The following is a 27820-nucleotide window of genomic DNA, read 5'->3' on the forward strand; positions in this document are numbered from 1 at the left end:
GAGGCTCAGGATAGAAAGAGAGCAACCTGAGCAGAAAAACAAAAATGAGACCTCTGGAAAAGTTCTGCCCACTCTGAGGCTGTAAGATGCTTTCTACAACTGATGAGCATTTCCAGTGGAGTTCCTTCCCTTGGAATGTGCTGTGTAACTGAGAAGTAATTCCTGTACCCTGCAGGCCGAGCTGGCTGCTGGCTCCTAACATGGCTTAAGTACAACACAGCCATGTCGTGGTCATTTTTCCACCCCCTCAGAAAAACCCCCCACAAATTTCTCTTTTCTCTACATTATAAGATTACATCTCTAAGTAAATGGTATTTCTGACCTCTACGGATTGTATTCTCCTCCTTGTTTCCATGTCAATAAGACCACTGCTTTCTACTTCCAGTTTATATTGTCTTTGTATTAAAATCAAAAGGCAAAACTCTATTTCAGGTCTTGAGTGTGCAGCTCAGTCCAGACAATGCACATTTATTCCCCAGATAAAGATACAGTCCTTTCTCCATGGAAGATAACTCTTGCATATTATTTATTTCTCATTTTATTTTATTAAAGAAGTAATTCTGCAGGTAGCCTCCTTTTTCCACCAAAGTTTTAGGAGCAAGGGAAGAGAATTTCCCCAAAAAGGCCATTTTTTTCCCTGTGTTGTTGAAATTTGTGTAAATCTTTTATCTCTCAGACTGCTTTCTTCATTCCTTTTCTGGATGAGACAATCCTCTTTGGGAAATCTGGTTTTCTGCTTCTTTCTAAAGATCAAAATTGTTGGCTTCAGTTATGTCAGTGAGTTCCCATTAGCTGTAGGAACATCAGCTCTTCAACCTTTATTTCAAATATGTACTTTGCAGAAAAGCAGCAAATTTTGCAAACTGCCACCTACCCAGTCTCCCTACTCCAGAGCCTCTGAAATTCCAGAACATTCCAACCCCCAGGACACTACATCCTTTGTTTTAAATCATCAATTGGAACTGCAACTGGGACATTCAGGCCAGAAAAAAGCCTTCACTGGGGCAAAATCTAAACTTTCTCTGACCATGGGTAGCCTATGAAATGTGTCAGAGATTCCATGAGAAGAGTACACGAAACGCTTCGGCTGGAGAAGACAAAACATTGGATAAACATGTTAAAGGTCCACAGGGAAAGGTGCCCTGCTCATATCAGACATTTTGTAGGAAATAAATCCCTATGGCTGTGATCCTGGAAGCAAACACTTACATGTGTTTGTAAAATTCATGAAGGCAAAACACTTCACTACATAGCAGGGAGGTTTTTACCTTTTCTTTTAATTGAGCTGGAACAATGTCTACAATACATTGACTCACAAATTAAGTGAAGGTATGAAATCACATTCTTCATACTGAGATGGGACATTCTGGACTGGTTAAACACCCTGGCAAGTGGGGCAGAGTTCTGCATGTCCAGTGAACACCTTTTGAAACAACCAGCGGTGGGAATTTCGGTTTTGACAGTGATGAGAAGAGTGGGCCTTGTCCATGGAGATCGAGATGCTTTGCAGAGGAGGCAAAGCTCAGAGCCTCAGGAAAAGGGAGGGGAACTGAGGCCCGGTGCAGTGCAGTGACTCCCAGGACGAGCAGCAGGACAGGAATCCCAGCTCTGGCGCCCAGTGGGTTCCTGGCTGGCCAGTCCAGTGTCCCAGCGGGTGTGTGGGTGGCTGTGCTCCAGCGGCTCTGGGGTTATACAGGCACCTCTTCCTTCCCCTCTCCCGCTGTCCCATTGGCTCCGCTCAGTCCCGCCGGTTCCCTGCCTTCCTCCTCCTCCTCATCCTCCCTGGCTGTCCCTGTGTCCCGAGCCAGGCTGGGCAGGGGGCCGAGGAGCTGCCCTTCCCGGCGGGACTGGGCCAGCTCCTTGGCACAGCACACGGGCGTGTGGGTCTCATAGGTGCTGTGGAAGCTGTTATAGTCCACCTCGTAAAAATCCTTCTCCAGGGTGAGCACGGGGGTGAAGCGGTGTCCCCACAGCACCTCGGTGTCCATGTAGGAGCTGCGAGCCTGGCAAGTCATCCCTGGGTGGAAAGAGAGGGATGTTAGAGGCAAAGCTTCCTTACGTGCTCACCCAACCACGCCTGGCACTTAAAAGCACTTCTGTGCTGTTTCCATACCTGATTGCTCTGGGACACGGAAAAGTCTTGGCTTAATAAGCCTCACAAAAGCCTCTACTGTGAACAAGCTGAGCACCTAGAGGGAAAGGGATGCATTCGCCTCGGCATCTTCCACCTCGTGCTTAGGGGTTTGCAGGTTCGAAGCAGCTTCTCTCTGCCTCCCCCTGCTCTGCTGAGGGGCTGTTTCTGTGCCTGACACAAACAGGTCCCGGTGGATCCTGCTGGAACAACCCCCAGCCCCACAAGTGCTGCCCCAGCCCTGACCCACAGAGCCCAGAGCACAGGGAGTCACTGCCCTGCCCTCCTCCGGGGCTGGCCCCATCCCTACTTCTCTGCAGCAGTGCCACAAATCCCCTGCATTAGTGCCACAATTCCCCCTGCATTAGTGCCACAATTCCCCTACAGCAGTGCCACAACGCAACCTGCATTATTGCCACAATTCCCCCTGCATTAGTGCCACAATTCCCCCTGCATTAGTGCCACAATTCCCCTGAATTAGTGCCACAATTGCCCTGCATCAGTGCCACAATTCCCCCTGCAGCAGTGCCACAATTTCCCCTGCATTAGTGCCACAATTTCCCCTGCATTAGTGCCACAATTCCCCCTACATTAGTGCCACAATTCCCCTGCATTAGTGCCACAATTCCCCTGCATTAGTGTCACAATTCCTCCTGCATTAGTGCCACAATTCCCCTGCATTAGTGCCACAATTCCCCTGCATTAGTGTCACAATTCCCCCTGCAGCAGTGCCACAATTCTCCCTGCATTAGGGCCACAATTCCTGTGCAGCAGTGCCACAACTCCCCTGCAGCAGTGCCACAATTCCCCCTGCATTAGTGCCACAATTCCCATGCATTAGTGCCACAATTCTCCCTGCATTAGTGCCACAATTCTCCCTGCATTAGTGCCACAATTCCCCTGAATTAGTGCCACAATTGCCCTGCATCAGTGCCACAATTCCCCCTGCAGCAGTGCCACAATTTCCCCTGCAGCAGTGCCACAATTTCCCCTGCATCAGTGCCACAATTCCCCCTACATTAGTGCCACAATTCCCCTGCATTAGTGCCACAATTCCCCTGCATCAGTGCCACAATCCCCCCTGCATTAGTGTCACAATTCCCCTGCATCAGTGCCACAATTCCCCTGCATTAGTGTCACAATTCCCCTGCATCAGTGCCACAATTCCCCTGCATTAGTGTCACAATTGCCCTGCAGCAGTGCCACAATTGCCCTGCACACAGCTGCACACACGTGGATGCTCAGCCCAAAGATGAGGGGTTCCCAACCCAGCTGGCTTTTGAATCCCTCAGGAGGGTCCAAGCCCTTGAACTGCGGGGCTGTGCTGTGAATGAACAATGGCTCACAGGAACTGATACTTGTCAAGCTGCTTCTCAGCCCCATGGAACAGACTTTATTTACTTTGTAAAAGTTTAAAGAGAAGCTTTGCAGAGCAGGGATAAACACACCTGTGAGCAAATCCTCTTGGAATCACCTGTCAGTGTCAAGGCTGTCTTCCAAACATTTTTCTTCTTTTTTTTTTTTTTTTTTTTTTTTGCTAATTATGTTTTGATTTTGGAATTAAATTTCCAGTGAACAGCTAACCTCACAAAGTCCTCCCACTGTTTTCATAGAGGGTGAGGGATTGGCCTGACTGGAATCGATTCAAAACATGCCCTTGATCCAGTTTCTGGCCAATACTTTCAAGTCTAATTCCTGCAGCCCAGAGCACAGGGACAGAAATCTAAATTAATGCATAGGGGTAAAAAAATCTCTGTGTCAGATGCTTCAGGGAAGAGCATATCACATATTCTCACTCTGTGAGCTCATAAGTGACTGAAATCTCAGAGCACTCAGAAAACCCCTTTCCTTTAGAAAAACCCCCACCTTTGTGAAAAGAGGAATATTTTGTTCTTATAATTGCTACAGACCATTAAAAGACACCCACACAGGCAAGTTCTCTGCAAAGCTGAAAGTCTTAGTGCTTTCCATGGTTTAAAGCTACCAGGCCAGGAGTATTTTGTTCCTTGAAAGGGGAAGCGACGGTGACACACACAACGCTGAGACATCTGCAGTTCTGTGGCACAGGCTGAAAACCCAATCTCTCCCCTCAAGAAGATCTGCAGGAGTGTTTGCTTCTGGGCAGGAACAACAAGTACAGCGTTAGTCACAGTGCTGCAGCGTGCCTGCTTCCTGGGCTGGAAGGAGCTGGGAAGTGCAGAAGCTGCCATGGGAAACAGCCAGGGAATTCAAATCACCCCAAGTGCTGCTGCCTTAAGGAGAAGCGCTGTGGAAGTTCAGCGTCTTTTCAGGAAACTCGAAGCTTTTGCTTTAGCGCTGAAGAGCAGGGTGAGGCCACTCCTGACTTTGGTGGCTCTGCAATGTGCAGCATCACCAGCCCTCCTGCCCCGGGCCAGCTCCTCACTCCCTGGAAGCCCCAGGAGTGCTGCAGGTTTCCCAGTCCTGGTACAGGCTTTGCCAGGGTAGCTGTGTTGCAGGCACTGATCCCACACTGACCTCCCTGGACAAGGGCTTTTATTCCTGTTGTCTGGGGGGTCAGGGCTGCAGGGCTAATCCCATTTCCTGGTGCTGCCTCATGCCAGGAGGTTGGAAACCAGCAGCTGGCTAAAATAAACCAGTCCTTTTCCCTTTGCACAGAGCTGGTTTGGCACCAGAAGTCCCAAAGGCCTCCAAGTGCCTCCTCCAGAGCCAGCAAGGAGAGCAGGAGAGGAGACCCTGCAGGCTCCAGGATCAGTCCTGTGGATGAACCAGCTGACTCTTATCCTGGTTTTCCAAGTGCTGCGTCAAGGTACGACGAAGGAGCCTCCAGGGTAAAGATGGGGTGTCCTTGTGAAATGTGGGGGCCTGGGGCTCTCTAAGGCAGCTTCTGCTTTATAATCCAGGCCTGAAATAGCTCTTTCCCGGGGGGAGCACCTGAGTGAACCTGAGCTCCAGGGACACCGTCCCAGTCCCACTCTAAGTATTCAATTAGAGCAGGAACAATGGAAAGCTTTCAGCAAGCAAACACTGCTGCTGCCGGCTTCCTGCAGGAGCTGCTTTCTGTAACCCCAGGGGGACACTGAGCCAGCACAATAAGACAACTTGTAATTGCTCCATAATCCCATTCAAATATTCCTTTTTAGCACATGTGCAGTGGTGTTTAATTGCGTGGGGACACACTGCTTGGCAACTCCCACATCACCCAGTAAACAACACCATTGTCTCTGCTTCAAATTCCATTAAGTGCCTGCTTTGCAGGCTGCCCTGTGCTCTCCAGCCTGGTTAATTAATGCATCTGTAATGTCCCTAGCTAATTATTGCCTCTGTGACTGCGAAAAGATGACAGAAGAGGTGTGGAAACAATAAACCTTGTTTTTGTTAAGAGCACATGGATGCAGCCACTCGCCACTGGAACACAACGTGCACTCTCCGTGCTTGGAATATCCCAGTGCCACCCTGCAGAGGGGCACAGCAATCCCCAGACTCAGACCTCTGTGTATCCCTGAAAAAATCAACTGTTTAATTGCAGAATTCTGGTTAATCTGAGCCTGTGGGATGTCTTGGGTATAGGGAATCATTTGCCATAAGCTCCCATCCATCGAGTAGAATCAGAATTTGAAATATCCTGAATTGGAAGGAAGCCACAAGGATCACCAAGTGCAACTCCTGGCTGCAAACAGACCCAGATCTGGGTACCACACCAGCTGAAACATTACTGCTCTTCTATCACTCATGCAGCCCTGAAACTGGGTAGCACAAGAAGTCAAGAGAGATTCCAGACTCTTCGAATTTCTTGCAGAATTAACCATAGTATGTATGGCCCCAGTAAAGGCTGTTAATCCTTTCCTTAAAGAATATATAACTACATATTCTGGGTTTAAACTGTGCAGATATAGAGAAGTGGTGTTTGGGGGTTTCATTTAAATAAACTTCATGCCAAAAGAATCCCAGACTGGCTTGGGTTGGAAGGGACATTAAACATTGACAACTTCCACTGTCCCAGGCTGCTCCAAGCCCCGTCCAGCCTGGCCTTGGGCACTGCCAGGGGTCCAGGGGCAGCCACAGCTGCTCTGGGCACCCTGTGCCAGGGCACCCTGTGCCAGGGCCTGCCCACCCTCACAGGGAAAAATTCCTGATTCCCAGTATCCCATCCATCCCTGCCCTCTGGCAGTGGGAGCCATTCCCTGTGTCCTGTCCCTCCATCCCTTGTCCCCAGTCCCTCTCCAGCTCTCCTGGAGCCCCTTTAGGCCCTGGCAGGGGCTCTGAGCTCTCCCTGCAGCCTTCTTTTCTGATCAGTCCCAATTGTCTCAGCCTTGCCTCCATCCCATCATCTTCATGGCCCTATATTCTCATTTTCCTTCTTTCAGTCCAAGTAGATATACTTGCATTCATATATTTTTCAACTCTATCATATTTTCTGGGTAGTAAGACCATTAGGAGTTTTGTTTTCTTCTAAACAATCTGGTTTAAAATGAAAAAGTATGTTTAATATAAATGTGTGCAATCTGTGTATTGTGGAAAACATGGAATGATATGAGAAATCTTCAGATGTCAACTTTTAGTTGCAGATTTCTCATCTCTTACTGCAGCAACTCAGCTTCATGCTGCAAACAAAACTCAATTTTAATGGAAATAAAAGATAAAACTTGTTCAAAGTTAGAAGCAGATGCATCAAGTTTTCAATAAAGCTAGAACCAGTTCCAGGATTTATAGGTGCTGGAGACCAGGGCACTGTGTCCTGGTTTCAAGTTGTGCAATAAGCATTTCACCGAGATTCAATGACAATTTCTACAGCAGAATCCTAAGAAGTGGATTTTTTGTCTGTGGGTTGGAGGCACAGATCAATAACGGAGCTGTGCCTGTTCCTGCTCAAGGCAGCCAGGGATCCTCCCTAAACAGCCCCGTTCTGCTTCCCAGCAGATGGAACATCCAGAGCAGACTGTGATGTGTATTAAAGCAGGTGTCTCACCACATCTGAGAGCAGAGCAAACGCCGGGGTGTAAAACAAGTGCAGGAACTCTCCAGTCGGCTCTTTGCTGTCATCACAATCAGCTCTCAAAGAGCTGGAATGTCTGAGCTGACAAGGAGCGGAGGAGCCGGCTCAGCACGGGCTGATCCTGCTGCTCCTGCCCTGGAGCAGAGCCTGGGCTGGGGAGGGGGACAGTGCTCCCGGTGCCCAGTGCTCCGGGTAAAGCAGACCTCACCGCCCCAAATCTGCAGCTGCAGCGGCTCGTGTGCCACCAAAGGCTCTCTCCAGCTGTTGGAGATGCTGATTTTTGGCAAACGTCCCATCTGGCCAGGTGACCTCAGTGGAGGGTTAATGGGAGAGCACGGGGCACACGGAGGGTGCTCTGCCAACCCCAAATCTCCCCAGGCTTCCATGGGATCCCATCCCGAGCAGAGGTGAACCTTCCAGTGCAGCTCCGTGGCCTGAAGCTCCTCAGTGGGCAGAGATAGCCCAGCCCTTGGGGCTGTCAAGACAACATTTTTCATCAGGCTAAAATTAACTGTGCTCATTGAAATGCCAGGGAGCTCAGTGATTATCTGCTGGGAAATGTCATGTGCCTGCCTGGGCTGGGCCAGATCTGCTCAGCCCCCTGGGACATGGGCCCTGCTGGCAGGATCTCCCTCCTCTGCCCTCCTTTGCCCATTCTGTTGTGCCCAGGATGACGTTTCTCCTTCTCCTGGGTGCTCTGAAGCTGTGGAACACCCACTGCCCAGGAGCTGAGGGCCTCGGAGGCGCAGTGCCAGTGATGGAAGTTTACGGGTAGCAAGGAAAAGATATAAAAAATTTAACTTCTATTGCTGTAATTAAGCAATATGTGTCTTTCAATTTGCATTAGCATATGGTAAGTTATAAAAGTTATTAGTCCCTCTGTGTTAATTAGACCAAAGAACACTGTAACATCCAAAAAGTCAATATTCTTCCAGCTTGAAAAGGAATATTAGAAGGTAAGAGCATGGTCCTCCAATTATTTGTGCTTGTCTCCTTTAGAGGACATGGCTGGGCTTGATTCACTTTGATATTTATGCCAGAGGAGAGTAATAGGATTTTAATTTATCTGAATGCTCTCCAGGCATGCAAAAGCTCTTAGGCACTGGGAAAAAAATATAATAAAAGGACTTTATGATGTAAAGACCTTGGATTCAATTGCCATGTCTCTAGCAGGCCCAGCCCCAGCCAAGCTCACACCAGGTAACTTCTTTAGGGTTTACAGCGACTGCAGAGGCACCTCAGACACCACTGCCAGCCTCTGCCTCCAGAGGACAGTCCAGCCCATGAACACAATGACCTGAGACATCTCTTCCCTGTCATTTTTAGGCAGTGTCTGTAACACTTCTGCAAGGTCCTCCTTGCAGAAAACTTATTTATATGCAAAATGCAAAGCAGCACAAGACAACCCAAACCAGATAATGAATGCCCAGAAACTCCATTCAGTAAGTTCACCCTTCCTTTGTGTTCCCATGAAAATCATGATTAATTTCATCATATCTTTTTGTGACTACTCCATTTGGCCCTACATTTACAGCCAGGAAACTGTACTCTGTCCTCTGCAAAGGTGGATAAATTGAGGTGTGAAAACTCTGCTGTTTGCCTACAGTCCCACAGGGACAGGATGGGTTAATTACTCCTAATCATTAAATCCCTTTTTATCACACTGACTCTAAGCCAGAAAAATATATACCTGTACTTACATAAGAGTTCATTAAAACTTCATTTAGTAACTGGACTAATCAGGCATCTGGAGTGTTTCTTTTGCCTTATTTAATTGTGCTGGGAAAAAGAGGCAATGAAAACCAGGGAGGCCCAGGAGTGGAGTAACAAGCTCTGTTGCCTCCGTGCCCAGGGAGCAGCAGTGCTGGCCACTGTGCCCAGGGAATGAGGGCAGCGGGAAGCTATGGGAGAAGCAGGATTTGGATCCAGGATTTGGGTAACTGTCAGCAAATAGCAGAGGAAGGGTAAAGCTGGAAGAGAAGAGAGTCCCTTCAAATTACCTGCCAGGAATTCTTGTAGGGTATACAGAGTGTGTCAGCACATGCAGTGATGGCTTACAGAGAAAAACAGTGATTTAAAAAATTGGACTTGCTAATGTTCCCTTACCGGGTCAGCCAAATCCTTCATCCCAACCCAGCTGACTGCACCCCGTGGGAGGGGGGCCTGGACCTCCCCTGCTTTTCCCTGTCCCAGCAGCTTCTAAACACTCTGTTCAGTTTGGGATCAGCAGGGGAAGGGCAGGAGCTTTGGCCAGCAGCAACCAGGAGCTGTCCTTCACCAGTGTGGCCCTGAGATTTTGGGGAGTAGAGAGGCAGGGAAAGCAAAAATGTATTCACTGTGCAAACAGATTTTCCACCTTTCCTTTGTTCCCTTTTATTGCAAGTCAGATTTGGGGCAGCTGATCTTGACAAGAGTCCCTTTCTGATAAGGCAAAGATAATGAATTCCTGAAGGAATTCCCTGTGCCCAATTCACCAGGAGTGATGCTGCTGCCCAACGCCCACGGAGCCCCCTGGGAGTCAGAACACTTGTCAGCAATACTGATTTTGTCTTCACAGTGCTTGTTTCACCCAGCAATGACCATAACAGATCTGCCCAGAAACTCACTCTCCCTTTGGCCTTTTCCCTCCGCTGTGGAGTCCCAGTGCCTCACCCATCCCAAACTTCGGTGGGAAAAGCCACAGCTGGCTTTGTGCCACAGCTGGCTTTGTGCCACCGCTGGCTTTGTGCCACCGCTGGCTCTGAGGGTCAGTCAGTGCAGCTGTGCCACACAGCTCTCACTGCACTAACACCAGCTTTTTTATCTTTTTCAGCCAAATAAACCCACTGCATTTTAGGCTGGCTGGTGAGCTGCTGTTCTTCTGCGTGCTGTTATTCAGGCCTTTGAAAAGCCAAGGCAACTTGAACACAAATCTTTGTTTTAAGTCACAGTGTTTCACTTTGTAAAAAAACCCAATGACTTGAAGGGTGTGAACTCCTCAGAATTTACTCTACACTTTTCATTTGAAGCTATTTACCATCTTTGCCTTGAACTGGGTCAGAATTAAACTTAAATGTCAGTAAATAGAGCTGCTTGTTTGAGATGAGACAATACATTACATTTGTAATACGTGTGCGCCTGGTTAAATCTACTGAAAATAGCTATAAAATCACTGTCTCAAATTATCAGTGAAAAATATCCCCACTTTTAGTCGTGCTTCAATTCTTGTAGTCATTGATACGTTGCCAGTCTCCATTCTGACCTGCTTTCCAAACACCTTATGGAAAACAGAGCTGTATATTCTGACCAGTGGTACCTCTGAACTCTGGGGGGTGGAGTCCGAATTTTCCGTAGGGGTTGCTAAGGGAACAAATGCTCTGTTGTATTTTACACTGCCCTGAGCCGACCAGGCTGTGACAGTGTCAGGATTTAACAGAAGTCCTGCTGGCAGTAAGTATCACATCATTCCTGAGAGCAGATGGGGCTTGAGCAGTGCCATGGGCTGGGAAGTACCTTAAGAATTTCCTTGGAGCAGATTTTAAGGTGTGGAGGGAGGGATTAATAACCCCAAACTGCTTTATCAATATTCCCAAATGTGAGGATGAAGTAGGAAAGCACAACACTGTCTCTGCAAGCCACTCTTCTTGTCACAAAATATCCCACTCCCCTGGTTGCCACAGGTCCCTCAGGACCCATCCCAGCCTCCAAACTGGATCCTGGAATCATCCAAGGTCCACTCAGCTCCGAGTTCGTGCAAAATGCCTGCTCCAGCTCCAGGGTGGGACTTCCCAGGCTGCCTTCTGAGCCCAGGAGAATTCATTTCCACACATGTATGCTCCGTGATACTCTTACAGCCAGGCCTGTGCAATCCCTCTGGGAGAGGAGCCCATTTGTAAGGCAATATTATTTCTCTGCCATGCTTTTAATTCCGAGGTTGTTACTGATAATGACTTCCCCTTACACGTCCCCAGCAGAGGCTGAGCCTTCCTCCGAGGAAGGCAGAGCAGCAGGGGTCCAAAGCAGTCATAGTGTCACTGTGTGAAGAGGAAAGAGGCTTTGGACAAACAAGGAGCTGCAGTCCATGCTCAGATTAGGAAGCTCCAGCCTCTAATAAATGTTTAGGCTGCAGAGTAAGTCACTGTTACAAATCCTTGCCTTTGATAGTCTTTTCCACCCACCCCTTCCTTTGGCACGTCTCTACAGCGCTCTGCTGGGGAAGAGCATTTCCCTGGAAATGCCAGGTGAATTCTACTTCCACCGCAGGCATTCCAGCCCCAGTGGAATGTAATTTATCCATCACCTCACATCAGCTCTGTTTGGGAAAGTCAGCTACTGCTGATCACCTAAAGGGAGACTCTGGGACACGGAATTAGCTCTCTGGACAGCTGCCTTTGGGAGCAAAGGTTTGGGATGCAGCAATCTGAGAGATTTTTCCTCCTCTGGCTGTTGTAACTCCTGAGCAAATCTCCAGGAGGGGATAACATTAACAGTCAGCAAGGGGCAGAATCTGTGAGACGGGGTGCTGACACCACTGAGTACTTGTAACAAGCTGAAAACCCCTGCTAATGACTCAGAGAACCTCATTGAAATGGAAAACAAAATCCAACCACCACCCACAGGAAAACTCTGGGCTCATAACTAAAATCCTGAAACACCAAAGGGGAAAACTGCTTATAAAAGCTTTTTTTGCATCTCTGACTGTTAGTCCATCTTTAGCCAGCAGTTCTCTCCTCAGAGCTGCCTGCAGCCCTTTCCCCCTGCAGACCCTGATTCCATCAAGGCATTCTGCCCACCCCAGGCTGGAAAACCCTGCCTGGAAGCCACCTGAGCATCTCAGGGGCTTGGACACACTCACTGTGCTGCAAGTGCTGCAGGAAGAGCTGCCAGCTCCTCCCCAAACCTGGAGCAAAGGGATTCATGCAAGTGGAAATGGCCCATGGAAATGACTGCCAGGGACAGCCGGAGCTGCTCTGGGGAAGGAGCTGACCTGTGGGAAGGAGCCTCTGTGCCCATCCCTGCCCTCAGCTGCCTTTCCCACTCCGTGGAAAGCTGCGGGTTACCCCTTTTCCAGAGTCACTATACACAGACACAGAGTTCTTTCATAGCCTGCCACAGATCCACCCCTAGGAGAAACTGGGAATGGGCTGAGGATATCTCCTAATCTCCCATTACCCAGCTTTGTCTGAGCTGCTAAGCAGCTGCAGGGCTGCAAGAGTCACAAAAGCAGTTTCTGTATTTTTCCTCTTTGAGCTCCTTCTGGGAATGTGTGTCCTGCACCACGTGCAAGTCATTCAGCCTCAGCACGTGCTGCTTTATGGGATACAGTGAGACTCGGGCACTTCATAGCCCCCATTAAAATCAACACTACAGCAGTACCTAAAATAGCACAGTTACAGCCAATCTTTAATACCGAAGACAAATGGGAGAAGATTTGCACCATGAATTTTGATCACAGGAAACAGGACCACCACAGACTTCACGAATTCCTTTAATACATTGCTTTTTTCTCCCCTGGATCAGTTCTAAGTGATTAGGAGCAGCTCCAGGACTAAGCCCTTCACCTCAATCCCAGACTTATAAAAGAGGGTGAAACACTACAAAAATGAAGGTGAAACCCTACAGCACGAGCTGAAGGCCCAACTTTTCACTGCTGTTTATCTGAGACACCCCACCTGAGTCAGGCACTACCCAAGGACAAACCTCACTGTGTTCCCACTCCAGGTAACATGGACAATGAAATCCTAATGCCAAACTGCCTACAATGCTTTGTGCCCCTTTCCTCCTCAAAGCAGTTACTGATCCCTTACCTGTGGCTTCCACCATTCCTTCCAGGATGACCACAATCTCAAACTCCTCCTTCTCCAGCTGGGTGCGGGACATCTCCCAGAAGGGGCTTTTCTCATTGATCTCATGTGAGATGATGAGAGGGGACACCAGGAACAACCTGTCGTCTCCAGTGTCAAATCCCACGTTGATGTCCGTTTGATTCAGGGGAATAAACTCTCCTTCTTTGGTCTGTTTGGACTTAATCAGTTTGGCTCGAATGGAAGCCTCGACAATGTGGGAATTGCGGAGGTCCCCGACCCGGAACATGAGGCAGAGCTTCTCATCCCTCATGGAAATGACGGCGTTGTTGGAGAACATGAGGGTCTCCGCCCTCTTCTTTGGTTGGCTGATCTTGACGAACATGCATCCCACCATGAAGGCGTTGACGATGGAGCCCAGGATGGCCTGGACCAGGAGCAGCACAATGCCCTCGGGACACTTCTCCGTGATGACCCTGTGGCCATACCCGATGGTCGTCTCGGTCTCGATGGAGAACAGGAACGCTGACACGAATCCGCTGAGGTTTTCAACGCAGGGGATCCAGTTCTCATCCTCCAGGTGGTCCAGGTCTCCCCGGATGTAGGCGATGAGCCACCAGATGAACCCAAAGAACAGCCAGGTGATGGTGTAGACCATGGTGAAGACCAGCAGGTTGAAGCGCCACTTGAGGTCCACCAGGGTGGTGAAGAGGTCGCTGAGGTACCGGTAGGTCTCCTGGACATTCCCGTGGTGCACGTTGCACTTGCCGCTCTTCTCCATGTACCGCTGCCGTGGCTTCTTGCCCTCGGCAGAAATGAGCCGGGTCCTGTCCGTGGCGATGGGGACATCATCCCGAGCCTGCTTGGGGATCTTCTTGGGCTCCCGGGATGTAACCCCGATGTCCATGTCCTGGTTCATGAAGATCCGGGAATCTCCAGCCATGGCTGGGCTGCACAACAAGGAAAGACAGTTTCAGGCAGAAGGCAAAGAGAAAAAAGCCATTTTGTTTCACTGTCTGGACCATCAGGACATTGATTTTGGAGGGTTCCCACTTCTCCCACAACAGCCATGTGTTAAACACAGCCCTGCAGGGACCCAGAATTAAAGACTGATTTATCACACGCAGGCCCTTCAAACATCAGCAGCTGCTGGGGTGATGGGCACGATGTGGGAGCATGGAACACTTAAACCTTGGAACATTTGGGGGTTTTCTTTTTGTCCTTAGATTTTTTTACACACCAAATTTACTTGAGATCACAACTCAGAACAAAGTAAAGGTACATCAACATATTTTCAGAAGGGACTGGAACTTTTTCATGCCTCGGGTTTTGGGTGCATATCAAGAGAAACCTTAGAAATTAAGAGAAATCGCTGAGCACCACTGTCTACCTAAATCTCACATGAGTCTAAATTATGCATGAAGACTTCCCTTGCAGTCAGCAGAGAAAGGCATCTCCAGGGATAACTCAGATTTCAGGAGTGCTGAATCACCTTCTGGAAGTTTATTTGTGAGCCTGGGCTTTAAACGTGAAATAAACATTTAATTGAGCATCTTGAATCCCGCGTGTGAGGGTGAGATGAATCCAGGCCTGCTGTTAATGAGACCTATCAGAGGTCACCCCTTTGCTCCACCTGACATTAGACAAAATCACTGGGCACTTTTAGGAATGCATCAGAGCTATTGAAAAGCCCACTGTCGACATTCAGAGTAATGCTTAGCAGGATACAAATAAATAACACGAGATGAGGGCGGCAATGCTGTCTGCCAGTTCTAATGTAACATCCTGTTTACAGAGATTATTAGATACTCCTTTGAAAAATGAGAGTCTTGACTCTGGATGCAGGGCACAGAAAAAATCTCTGTCAAAGACTACCTAAGGAGCCTTAGGGATATCAAAGATAGAGCAGCAATATTTTCTATGCCGTTCATTGCCTGTATTGTCCTCTGCAAATCCTATTAAAACCTAACTAAATCTATTACTGCTCCTCCTGTCTTTAATCTTCTTACGCGCCTGTGAATGAGAAAAGGTGTAGAGATACAATTAAGAATATCTTGGGAGAGACAATTTTTAAGACAGAGCAAAGTAGCTCCATCTTTTCAGTATTAAAAAGCACGAAGGGTGGGCGGGAAGGAAGCAGAGGCAGGATGAATAAATGAAGCAACAAATTTTCACTTCCATTTGGCTGCAGCCAAGTCTGGTTAATGGCAGAGAACTCCTCGTGGCCCTTGTCTAAGTCACCATCGATCAGTGCTCCAACGAAGCAGCCGGAGCCTGTTGCTGGATGCGGCCCCGCTGGCTCGGCTCCGCAGGGAGCCCAACCATCTGTGCCAGCACTGCTGCCCGCTGCCACGGCCGCCTGCTCGCAGGGCCGGGGCAGGGCTGAGCCCTGCAGCCACGCAAGGGGCTGGGAACAGCCATTCCTGGTGCTGGGATGGGAAATCGGGGGGGATCGGCTTTGCCACCCACCCTGGACATGGGGTAGATAATCCCAGAGCTGTGTGCTCCCTTCCTCCAGCCAGGATTTTGACACAAGAGTCACCCCTGCTCTGTTTCTGTCCCTCCTGACAGCTGGCTCAGGGTGTATTCGCACACATCCTCAGCTGCTTCTCACTGCCTGCTGCAATGCAAACCTCCAGACCCGCTGGCCTGGCTCTCTCTGCTCTCTGAGGTTTGTCTCTTTATATGTGTGCAAAGTGCTGCAAGATGCTGAAAACTGACAGGGCACAGCTTGATTCACTTCCCAACATGTGAAGGCACATGGCAGAGCAATCAGGCACTTTTTACCCCTCTTTAATAGGGAAAGAAGCCTCCCATCCACTGCAAATCAGGTAGTGAAAAACCTCCTCACTTCCTTCTTACAAATAATATTCTCGATGTATGTTTGCATTGATTGATTAATGTAAAATTACTCCACTTGGACTAAAAAGCTTGTCATCAATCTAAATGCAAAACCAGGCAAGTGTTGCCTGTTGCTTTCAATTAAAACACTTGTTTTAAAGATAATTTTGTTATAACAGTAAATTTGAAGCTATCACTGGCACCATGGGAGAGAGAACAAACCAGTTCCAGACTTCAATCTAGAATGGAAGGTTTCATGTTCTAGATTCACACCAAAGAGACCAAAAGCATCTTAAAACTTATTACAAAGAAGAGAATAGAGGAAAAGCAGCCAAAAATCCTAAATCCCTGGAAAGATCACTCTGGTGGAGCAGGTTTGAGGAACTGCCCATTAACGAATGTGCAGAGGAACCTTTTTAACTAAAACACTCACAGGGCTGGCAACATCTCTGGTGGTGCTACTGATCTCCAGCAACAGCTCAGCTGAAACATCTCTGCAAACCTTCAGGAACACCTTCCAAGTGATCCAGTAAAGCAGAAAAATTCCTGCTGGATAAGAAGTTCACTGACAGCTTCAGTGGCATTACAATCCCCACCAATATTTCATCTTTAACTCTCCTATTGTAGTATGAGCATAACCTCAGTCTGTGGTTACTGAAAATAATTAAGCATATGAATTTTTGCTTCAGACTCTTTAAACAGAATGCTCCTGGTTAGCAGTTTGAGCATAGCTTTGGATGGCTGCACACTCCCCAGCTTTCTGCTCCAAAGGATGCCAGGGTTTTCTAATTCTGAGCAAATCACTGCTCTTCCTTCTGCCTTGATTCCTCAACAGTAAAATTTGTGATATGGACGTGAATGGTCTGTGAGATGCCAGGCACCAGAATCTTCTAGAAAATTTGCTGTCATTCTTTCATGACTTTAACTGCCCTGGGGAACTTTAGCCCAAATGAAAAGACGCTCTGGAAGGAGCAGTGTAACTGTGGAAGGACCTGGTTAACTCTTTCCTGTGTAGTGCACAGCCACTGCTGCCAGCCATAAACATCTCTGCCAGATCATGGTAAATCTGTTCATGCATCTCCCAGAGATTTCAGCTCCAGTCTGTAAATCCCTGCTCCCTCCAGCACAGAGAGCCATGGGGTGAAATTGCCTCTTTTAGTCACAGGCAGTGTTCTGCTTCTTTGGCATTTACCAGCTTTGGTTAAACGAGGCCAGGATAATAAAAATGTCACTTTGGTACAAAGCTGCCTTCCTTTAGGACAGGCTACTGCATGAGGAGCTGTGAGTCAGTGCATTAGCAGCCTTGCGGAGAGGTTTTTATCAGCCCTGCTGATGTTCAGCTCTGCCCAGATGACACACTCAGGGCAGGCAGTGACATTTAGGGGCTGGGATCTGCTGCACAGGAGTCAGGCTGGGGTTAGGTGAGAATCTCCAGGAGGCAGTGCTTGGCAGAGCAGCTCTCAACCCCTCCTGACAGAGCTGGTGTGCTCCTGGCAGGTCCAGCAATTTGCCAGGGACATCAGGGAGGGCAAAACTATACAACACTTGAAGAAACTTCTTTCCCTGCTGACCAGGGGGCTTTTTCCATTTAAACAATTGCTAATCTGGCTGCAGTAAACACACAAATTTCCATGAGGATGGGATTTGATGCTGGAAAGGACTAAACTGGCAGGCAGGTGGAGTTTAAAGATGTGAATCTGTCATCAAGTTTGTGTAAAAGCAGACTTTTTTTTGTTTCTTTTAAACCCGACGCCTGTGTTTTCTCACATTGGGAGAATAATTGAGCAACTGTTCTTTAGCAAACCTCCCACAACTTCCCAGAAAAATATTTTTTTTTTCACTTAACCCTATCTTCTTTTTTTCCAGACAATGAGTCCTGTACTTCTCAACAAGCAACCAATAATACTGAACAGAGATTGCTGAAAAACCTGACCTGGTTCTTCTGCTGCCTGTTGGCCACACCTCATAAACCAGGTTACTGTGCCCAGGTTCCTCTGGGCCACATAATTCTGCTTTAGGTTACAATGCCGCAAGGGAATGAATTCTTAATTGTCAGACAGGAGCAACACAGGGAAGTAGGTGCAGGAATAAAGGAAATTAAAGCAGCAGCCCCCAAAGAGAATAAAAGCATTGGCTGCTGAGCACTGAGTGCTCATGGAAAGATGGAGGAAGGAGAAATCTTAGGAGAAGATGGCCTTTGACAACCTGAAGAAAAATGACTTGGGATAGGCTCTGACTGAGGTGGGGCTTTGATTTCCCTGAGAAAGGCATCTTTCCTCCATCCTTTTATTCCCTGCCCATGTGTGAGTGGGACTGAACAGTCAGCTCCACCAGCCTGCCTTTCCACACACCCCTGTGCACGCAAGGTGAGGAAAGGCAGGTGGATTTGGGGGAAACCATGGAATATTCCATCTTCCTGACTTCATATAAATAGAGGTTTGGGGATTTGGTGGCTGCCTCTTTGGAAGTGCCTGGGGATCCACAGGTGGAGGGAAGGCTGCAGAAGAATTGTGCACTTGAAAGCCAGGGAAGAAGATTCAAAGACACGGCACAAGCAGGGAGACCTGTGGCACTTCACAATCAACGTGGCTCCAAAGCTCCCTGACTTTGCTCCAAGTGTCACCTCACTCAGCACTGAGGTGGGGAGGTGCCTCTCATCTCCTTTGTGAGTTTTGGGTAAGTCTCAGCACGACTTTCCTGGCACTCAGGATGTGACAGCAGATTCCTCTGGGGCTGGAGGAGGCCTCATCCTGCTGCCAGGTCACAAAGATGGGTGGCTGCTGGTTAACCTGAAGGGCCAGGGTGGCTTTGTGCTTGTCACAGAGCTGGGCTGTGACAGCTTCTGTGTGCCCAGAGTGCCCCTGGCTCAGAATACCCCAACAGAAGGTGCTCAGTCTTTCCAAAGAAAATCTCTCTGGCCAGGGAGCCAATCTGACCCCAAGGAAGGGTTTATGGACATGTGCACTTTCCTTTTACCTCTGAGTTACCTCCCAGTCCATCCTTCTCCTCTGAGATCCTGGGGCCCTTCCATTGTCATTTGTGTGGGAGGAACGTGACTCTCCCACTTCCAGAGTATCCAAGTGTTTTACAGCACTCAGCACAGGTATCACACGCTGTACAATTTTATTTATGTATTTTCCAAGAGGCCTGGACCAAGGAAGGGCTCTATGTCCCATATTAAAGGATGGGGGAATCCCTCACAAAGACGCTTAGCTCTTCAACACTCAGTTGGGTGTCTGTGGCAGGGCAGGAATTAAATTTGGCAGTTCCAAAATCCCAAATGAGCCCCTGGAATCACTGCAGAACTCTTTCCTCCTTCCCCCACTCCCACAGCAGGGAATGCAGTTCCTGTCTGCTTCAGGTGTGTCTGAAGATCTCTCTGCAGAGCCTCCACAGCCTGATCCACCACTTGAATAACCCAGCAAGATTATTTCCAAAGCCAACTAAGGCAGTTTCTGTTCTCTCAAATAGCTACAGGTTTCAAATACATTTTTCTCTCAACTAAGGATTGAAGTATAAAAACCCCCACACATGTCACAAGTTCACAGCTGCATTAAATATAATGAGTCCAGACCGATACAGAACAGAGTGAAGAAACAAAACTGTGATCAGGAGAGAGACTGGGTGGGGTTTTTTTACAGAAAAAGAAGACGAAAACTAGAAAACATTTTTTGAGGCATCGTTCAGGCTTTTACAACTTGTTAGAGCACAAGGCCTGGAGAATATGACTGGGACTATCTCCTACCTCTGCACAGGAAGATGGGAGGATTTAATCCATGTAACTCCCAGGCAATTCTCTTGTTCTTCATTGCATTAAAGACCTTGAGCATGATCAGTCCCTGTGCAAAGGATGCAACCACAATATTGTGCTCTTAGGTGTTGTCCATGATTTGGAACAGTCAAATGATATTTTCTCTACCAACAACAAATAAAGCCTGGAAATAAATCAATTTGGTCCTTCCACCTCCAAGGAAGTGACTGTGCCTGAGGCACTCTGCAGCCTCTCTGCCCCTGGCCTCTCACCCCAGCTCTATTTTAGGGACACCTTATGGCGTCACTGAAAACCTGACCATTGTCTTTCAACCAACACAACTGAACAAAGACAGGGACACCTTTGTCCTGATCAGATACTCCTGTTTCTCCTGCTCCTGGCTGTTTACTCTGAACAGCAAACACTGAATGTTGAGAAAGCAGAATCTCAGTTCTAGGAGAAAATCCTGCCCCAGGAGCAGCAATGTTCCCATTCTCCATTGTTTAGGAATTTACCATCGCAGCAACACAGAATCACTCTAATCTGCAGCTGCTTTAAAAAAAATACAATAATTAAAAAAAATACAATAAAACTTTAAAAAATACAATTAAACTGTTGAACCACTTCAAACTTCTGCAGTACCTTGCACCCAAAGAGTTCACAGATGGATTTACCAAAGACAGGCTCTTTTTGCCCCAAGGCCTTCAGCAGTGCTTGAGCCCACTGCAGAAAGGGGTCAGAGTCACAGAGGAACAAACCAACCTCATACCAAGCTGCTGGGCAAGGGTCAGTGCTCGCCCCAAGTGTCCAAGGGCCTCTCCTGACCTCAAACCCAAAAGAAAGTGGGTGACTTAAACAGAGGAGTCTGTTTATGTCTGGACATTTGCCTTGAGATATTACTCCAAAGCTCTGCTTTTCTGGGTGGTTTTTTTTTTTTTTTGTTTTTTTTTTTTTTGTTTTTTTTTTTTTTTTTTTTGTTTTTTTTTTTTTTGCAAATAATTGGGCTGGAACTTTCCAGAGATGGAAGATATTCTGCCATGGGAATCAGAAATGATCTTGATCCTTTATCTCCAACTGGGTAGGAATAGTGAGCCAAAGAAGTGAGGCCCAGAAATTAAATAACCCCCCAGGACAAACACTGCCCCACACACTCCCCACCTTCTCGGGGAGATCCTGGTTGCTTGGACTGGTCAGAGAACCAGTGAGAAAAGCCAGTTTGATTTCCCTCCAAGCTCCTCTTCCATAAATCCAAGGTCTACTTTAAAGCAAAAGGGTGCAGGAGGAAGGAGCTGCTTGATGAGCATCTCCAAAAGCCAGAGGTAAGTTTTTTGGGACAGGGTCAGTTTCTGCCAGTTCTTGGCTGGTTCCTGAAACCCCTGTTCAAACCCAAGGGAGAGAGGCTGTATAAAAGTTAACCTGGTGCTCCCAACCACCATGTGCTGGCACAAAGAGAACCCCAGGCACCTTTCTGAGTGATGCAACAGGACATTGGTAAAAAAAAAGAATTAGTCATGCTTTTACCTCCCAGAGCCATAACCCCCGAGGGATTTCCAGGGCTTTGCATTCCCTGTCTCCTCCAAGGGCTGAATATGCCACTTCCTCATCTGGCGACTGGACTGCCAGGGCTCTCTAACTCCAAGCTGACTGGCAGGTATCCTAATTATGAAAGAATTTAATCTTGGGCTCCAGATAAGAATTATGGAGTTGCTCCATAATTCAGGGCTGCTCACTGATCAGTCTCCTGGTGCCCTTTGCATTCCAGTGATCTCCACTAATCCTGTATCTGAGCAGCTCCTACTTTTTAATGTCTTTTCCTGCATCACACCTTTAGATCTGACAGTGCTTTTGCCCAAGACCAGCATCCAATCCCTGCTTTCCCAAAGAGTTCCGTGGCAGCTGTGAGTTAGGCAGGAGCCTGTCCACAGCTCACACCCCGGCAGGTTTGGGCACAGGAGCCCGGCATCCCGCTGGCCCAACAGCTCCGCGTTTCTTCTGATCCTGTGCAGCCAGAGAAGATCGGGACCGACCTGGAATAACAAAGGAATCGTAACTTACTTGCTACGAGCGGCTCCGCATCAGTCGCGCCTGGGCTCCGGGGGGCGGCTGGCCGGGGGCAGGACCGGGGCTGGGAGAGGCTGCGGGAGCAGCGGCCGGTCCATGCCATCACCAGGGAGCCGGGCTCGTCCTCGGGGCCCCGGGCTGCCTGCCGCCTCCTTCCCGCTGCCCGTTGGCAGCGAGCATTGATGTGGCACGGAGGCTGCCCACGCCCCTGCCCCTGGCTATCCCCGATCTCCCTGCTCTGCTCCGAGCCCTCCGCCGCTGCGGTGCCACTTCTGCCTCTCCTTCGCCCGCCTTTCCCAGCTGTGCCCTCTCGCGTTGCGGGGACCCGCGGGGCTCCCGAGCTTTTGAAGGGCTGGGGCAGAGGGAGGGCGCGGAGGCTGCGTGCGACGGCGCCTTATCTGTTCTCAATGAGCGCAGGGGCGGGGGGCGAGGGAGGGGTTTGGGCGCTGCCGGGAGGGGAGGGAGCGGAGGCAGGCGGAGAGGCGATTCCCTGCCTGGGGAGCTCGGCATCGCGGGAGCTCGGAGCTCGGGAACGACCTCCGAGCTCACCGGGGCCACCGGCGAGAGGCTGCGGGCGGCTGCCCCCGCGCCCCGCGCTCCTCCGGGATCGGCCTGCCCGGAGCGCGCCTGGGCTGGCATCCTTCAGGGGCTGTGGGCGGTCAGCACCACACACACGCGCGGAGCAGCTCCGAAAAGCCAGCGGGAAGCCGCGCATTCCACACGTGTGAAAATCGTCACGGGCACCGTGGAAACCCCTGGGCTGGACCAGGCACTGGGGAAAGGGGCAGAGCGTGGTTCCGTCGGGCTGCGCCATGGTGTTTGCTGACGGGGCTGTGGGGTTTGCCTGCGATCCAGCCGGTCCCCGGGAGTGCTCTCGAAGCGCTTCAGCGCTTTGCCGGAATTTTTGTCTCTCGTTTTTGTTCTTTTATTTTTCCCCCTTTGTCACTGATAATACCACACTGTCTCCCCAGCTTAGTGAAATATTTCCTTTTCTGAAAAGCAAATGTCAGGCCAGCTGCATATCTCAGGCAGATCTGCCTGGTGACTGCAGGTTACCCCCAGGCTTTGTTTCCCGTCCCCCCGTCCTCCCTGATTCCCTGACCCAGGAGCACAGCATTACAGCCCATTAGGAAAGCTTTCACAGAAGATTTGTCTGGTCAGGAAAAGAGAACTCACCCAAACCAAAGCACGGTGCAGGATTGTGTGGGTATTGCTGGAATCTGCAAGCTAGTTTTTGTCTTTTTATTCTCCTTTAAATGATTTACACATTTTTTTCTTTTTTAAAAGTTACACTATCACTAATGAAATACATCAGCATTGGAATTATAGTTTTATTTTCCTATATAGACATTTTGCAATTTATTATTTGCATTCCTTTTTTTTTTTTTTTTTTTTTTTTTTTGGGAACAGGGGGAAAGGGAACTAATGGAACTTCATGCAGATCAGAAAACTTGGGTCTTAACCAGCTTAAATCTAGGCTACATAACACCTTCTTATAAAGACTAGACTGGTAAAATCAAAGACAGACATGCTGAAGAAAGGGAAATAACCACAGGTTTGAATATTATTAATAGTCATATTGCCCAGGGAGTGGGAGAAGAAAGCCCATCTCTATACACACACTCCTTTTATCAGTGCTCTGTTTCTCTTCTCTGGATGTTGGATCTGTCCAGATGGGACAGAAATCAGGAACCAGAGCAAGGATTTCAGCCATCAAAAATCAGTTTTGGAGATGTAATTTGGCTTTTCCACATGCTAGTTCGTGTCTGCCACTGCAGCACAGCGTGGGCAGCGAGCACGGCCCAGCCAGCCTGGCTCCTGTTTGCCCAGCAGCAGCTCAGGGTGGCCCAGCAAGGCTGCAACAGCTCAGGACTGAATTCCAATCAGCAGCAAACTCCCTGCAAGCAAAGCAAAGACCACGGTAAGGAACTGTTGATCAAATTCTGTGAAATTCCATCAGATCTTCTGCCTGCTCATAACTGCCAGGAATGTCTTTTCAGCAGAATTGCTTCTACCTTTTAGGGGTATGTCTGTGATAACTCTATAAAAGTGCTGTTTTGGGAGTACAGTCACCGTTTGGGTATTTTTAATGAGCATTCAAACTTCCTTGAAAAGCGCTAAAGAGTAAATTCATTCAGTGGGAGAGTCAGCCCCCCTAAATCACAGCGTTGGCTTTCAGAACAGGTCCCTGGATGCTGCTTCCCCAGCACTGAGGACAGTGCCACCTTCAGAATGGCATCAGCCCTGCTTCCTCCTTCATCTCAGCTCCGTTAATAAGATTTGGAATGAATTCTTGTGCTAGGCGATGTAGAAGGAATCTTTGTGCTGCCCAGCCAGCGGACCCGCAGGAGCGGAGTGTCTGCAAGGCTGGTGTGTCATGGCCAGGGCTGGGGGAGCCTCCCTTCCACCCACGGGCTTGTCCCGAGTGTCCGCACTGGGAACGTGGGCAGCGGCTCCGGGGCAGCAGGGGGGCTCGGAGGGGTCCCCTCTGGGGGTGGGCGTCTGCCAGCCCCGCACGGCTCCCACGGAGAGGAGCTCCAGTGCCTCCGTGCCTCGTGCGTGTCCCTGACCCCTTTCTCAGCGTGGGCAGATTCCCGGGGCTCCCGAGGCTGGAATTCTGCTCTCTCCAGTGGAATTCTGACAGGCACTGCCATCTGCCGGCACCGCGGCCGTCCCTCCAAACCAGCCCCAACGGCGCCACACACGCGGGCTTACCCCAGGGCTAAACGGGGCTCTGGATTTTCACAGCCCCCTCAGCCCCCGAGGCTGCAGGAATCCCAGTTCCCCAACAGCCTGCATCAATTCTCCAGCTGGAGAATACATAGAGGCTTAGGGGCTTCTCCCCTTAGGCCACTTGTCCATGGCAGGTGGATGGTTGGGACCCTTGCCCACCTTGTGGGGTTGCACAGCGCTGTGCCCACCCCTCTGGCCAGGTGTCAGCTCGGAGCAAAGCAGAATTCCTGAGCCCAGATCCACCCAGCACACGCTGGAAGTGCCTCTCTGTGCCTGCCACAGGGGCTGGTGCACCAAACCAAGCCCAGCAGAGGCCACACCAAGCAGGGCTCTTGAGAGGCACTGCTTCAATCAGCACTTAAGGCCTTTCAGGAGCATTTCTTTGGTCACCAGGCAGGATCACCTTCCCCCTGGTCCATGTGAGTCCCTGCTTTTGCTTCCTTATCCCTACACTGCAAACTCTGCTGTGTTTCACGTGTTATTTCAACAGACATCTCCCAGTTTGTACTGATTAAAGACCAGCCAGGCCTAAGAGCAGTTTCTCAGCTGCAAACCAACTCCAGTGACATCACTGTGCCCCTGCTGAGGTGGAGAAAAAGTTTTCAATAGCCTCACAGGTTTGAAATATGTTCCAGACCTGCAGGGATCAGCAGGCTGCAGAAGGGCTGATTTAACACCAAATGGCAGCACAGTTTGGATATTTTTGGGCTAGGATGGAAACATGGAAATGCGGAGGGATTGATTTTCTGTTCAGGATGGGATTCACCTCAGGCAGTGGCATTCAGGATGCTCGGGTCTGAGTCTGAGCAGCCCTGCTCCTTCCTTTCCAGCTGATGCAGACAGACAGGTCGGAGCAGGAGACAGCCAAATTAAGCCTTGTGCTGGAATGGGATGAAGGATCCAATTCCAGGAGCACAGAGGTACAGATTTCACATCAGTGCAACATCTTGATTTTCCTGGGGGTGCTTATAGGCTCTAACAGCTGTACTGTTCAAAGGACATCCAGAGCCATTTACAGGGGGGATTTATGGCAACTGTGGAATGCTCAGCTCCTGGAACTGCAAGCAGAGCAAGCAGCTATGGAAGAACAAGCTCTAATGTCATTCTGGTGTCACTAAATTCCTCTCTGATGATCTTACCTATAAGATCCTATAAGATCTTACCTATAAGCTTGCCTAAATTGAACAGTTTGGATTTTTGCAGGCTCCTGTAGAACAAAGCAGGGCAGCCTTACTTTTGATCTGTCGGGTACCCCCTGGGGAGTTCCCTGCATTTCCCTGAGGTTTCACGGGCTATGAATGAGCCACCGCCCCTGCTGAGGCCAGACTGGCCCTGCCACTCGTCACCCGAAGGGACAGTGAGCCCCGGTGACAGGGGCACCTGCTCTGCAGTCAGGGCAGGCTTCGGCTTAGAGAGGAGAGGGAGCAGCAGTGCCTCCAGGGAGCCTTTTAATTTGTTGTGCAATTTGATCTCTGGAACGAGAGATGTCTCTTCCCGTTTGTCAGCCACGCCACTAGAAGAAAACAGAGTTGTAAGAGCCGGTGCTGGAAACAGCTCCTAGGATTGCTCATCCACCTCCAGCCTCTCCTGGTACCCGCCTGAACGGGAGCTGGGGCTCTGAGAATCCTGACGTGACAGTCACCCACTGTCTCCACTTCCTTTTGTGTTTGGGGCTTATCCAGCCCCCAGAATCAAAACGAAACTTGGGAAGCAGGCGCAGAGGCAGGCGAGGGGAGGTTTCCTCAGCAATCCCCCCGCTCGGCTCGGCGCTGTGGAGGAGTCAGGCTGGATGCTCTGATGTGATAACGAGGGTCCCATCCGAAGGGGGAGCGAGGCGCTTCTCTCCCGGCTGCACCGGGCTGGGGCCGGCCGCTGGTCCCCCCGGCCGAGCCCTTGCATCTTGTACCTTCGGGATTGCCGCGAGTGGGTTAGTCCTGCTCTGAGCCAGCTGCTGTGGTAATTAACACTAATTAGGCTCTTGTTTTGCAGGTGCGGCAGCAGCAGCACCTGAGGCTGGATTTCCGAGGATCCGTGGCAGGGGCACAGTGCGCAGCGGGACCCGTGTGACATCTCCTCTGTGCCACCTCCCCTGTGAGCAAAGCACCGCTCCAGAGCCTGGCTTCTCCCTGCCTGCAGCTCAGGAGCTACAGAGGCACCAGTCAGAGACACTCTGATGAGGGCAAATTCAGGAAAACGATTTCCTTGTTAGGCTGTCAGAACTGGAAAAGGTTTGTGACAAAAGCAAACGCCTCGGTTCTTTCAGGTGGGAATCTCGTTACATTAACTCCCTCCTAAAACACGAGGCCTTCCCTTTGCAGAGGGGACGGCATGGGTGGGTACAGGGGGCAGCCAGGAAGGGACAGCCCAGTTCTCAAATCAGCGACTATTTAACCCCTTCACTGGAAACGGATCTCAGCTCCAGCTTGTGGCTCTCCCAGCACTGAGAGGAGAGAGACTGGAGGGAGAGCCAAATTCCTTCATTTGCCTATGAGGAATCTTCCAGGGGATTTAATTGGTTCTGAAAGACTCCACGAATGTCTCTGTCTCATACACTGAACGTTGCCTCTGGGCACTGGAAACAGCTCAGCCAAAGCTCAGTGTGCTCCCCTCCAGGCCTGGATTGTGTCCCTGTGAACCAGGGATCCTCTGGAGAGGGATCAGGAGAGCCAGGGATCTCTTGGACAGGGATCAGAGGAACCAGGGGTCCCTTGGAGAGGGATCAGAGGAACCAGGGATCCCCTGGAGAGGGATCAGGAGAGCCAGGGATCTCTTGGACAGGGATCAGAGGAACCAGGGGTCCCTTGGACAGGGATCAGGGGAACCAGGGATCCCCTGGAGAGGGATCAGGAGAGCTAGGGATCTCTTGGACAGGGATCAGGGGAACCAGGGATCCCCTGGAGAGGGATCAGGAGAGCCAGGGATCTCTTGGACAGGGATCAGAGGAACCAGGGGTCCCTTGGAGAGGGATCAGGGGAACCAGGGATCCTCTGGAGAGGGATCAGGAGAGGAACCAGGGATCTCTTGGACAGGGATCAGAGGAACCAGTGGTCCCTTGGAGAAGGATCAGGGGAACCAGGGATCCCCTGGAGAGGGATCAGGAGAGCCAGGGATCTCTTGGACAGGGATCAGAGGAACCAGGGGTCCCTTGGAGAGGGATCAGAGGAACCAGGGATCCTCTGGAGAGGGATCAGGAGAGCCAGGGATCTCTTGGACAGGGATCAGAGGAACCAGGGGTCCCTTGGAGAGGGATCAGGGGAACCAGGGATCCTCTGGAGAGGGATCAGGAGAGCCAGGGATCTCTTGGACAGGGATCAGGGGAACCAGGGAACCCCTGGACAGGGATCAGGGCACCATAACCAACCCCTTCCTGCACATCCTGTGGTCACTGAGCAGAAAGCACAATCCATGGAGCAGAAGCAGCAATGAGAGGCCGTGCAGCACCAGTGTGTGTAAATGACATGTTTTGGTACTATTTGCAATCTGTTCTCAGGAGCTAAAAGCAGATTGGCCCTTGCAGCTGGTCTCACTCCCCCTTGCTCCCACTT

At 49.8% G+C, this 27820-nt stretch overlaps 1 protein-coding gene across 1 annotated transcript; it reads right to left on the reverse strand.

Moving 5' to 3' along the window:
- Positions 1 to 1257: 1257 nt before the first annotated feature.
- Positions 1258 to 21929, reverse strand: KCNJ5 (potassium inwardly rectifying channel subfamily J member 5). The gene is made up of 3 exons (XM_068172353.1): positions 21537 to 21929; positions 12893 to 13839; positions 1258 to 2017 (listed from the first exon to the last, which is right to left on the reverse strand). Exons 2-3 carry the CDS (start codon positions 13830 to 13832, stop codon positions 1689 to 1691), a joined length of 1269 nt encoding a protein of 422 aa, XP_068028454.1. The 5' UTR covers positions 13833 to 13839; positions 21537 to 21929; the 3' UTR covers positions 1258 to 1688.
- Between the last annotated feature and the right edge of the window lie 5891 nt (positions 21930 to 27820).

Source organism: Anomalospiza imberbis, chromosome 24 (genome assembly GCF_031753505.1).
Source record: "Anomalospiza imberbis isolate Cuckoo-Finch-1a 21T00152 chromosome 24, ASM3175350v1, whole genome shotgun sequence".
In the NCBI taxonomy this organism is placed as follows: Eukaryota; Metazoa; Chordata; class Aves; order Passeriformes; family Viduidae; genus Anomalospiza; species Anomalospiza imberbis.

Coding starts and splice junctions, on each gene's coding strand:
- KCNJ5 (XM_068172353.1), bottom strand. CDS start 13,832: ATGGCTGGAGATTCCCGGATCTTCATGAACCAGGACATGGACATCGGG. Junction 2,018..12,892: donor AGGAATGGTGGAAGCCACAG/GTAAGGGATCAG, acceptor CTTTCCACCCAG/GGATGACTTGCCAGGCTCGC.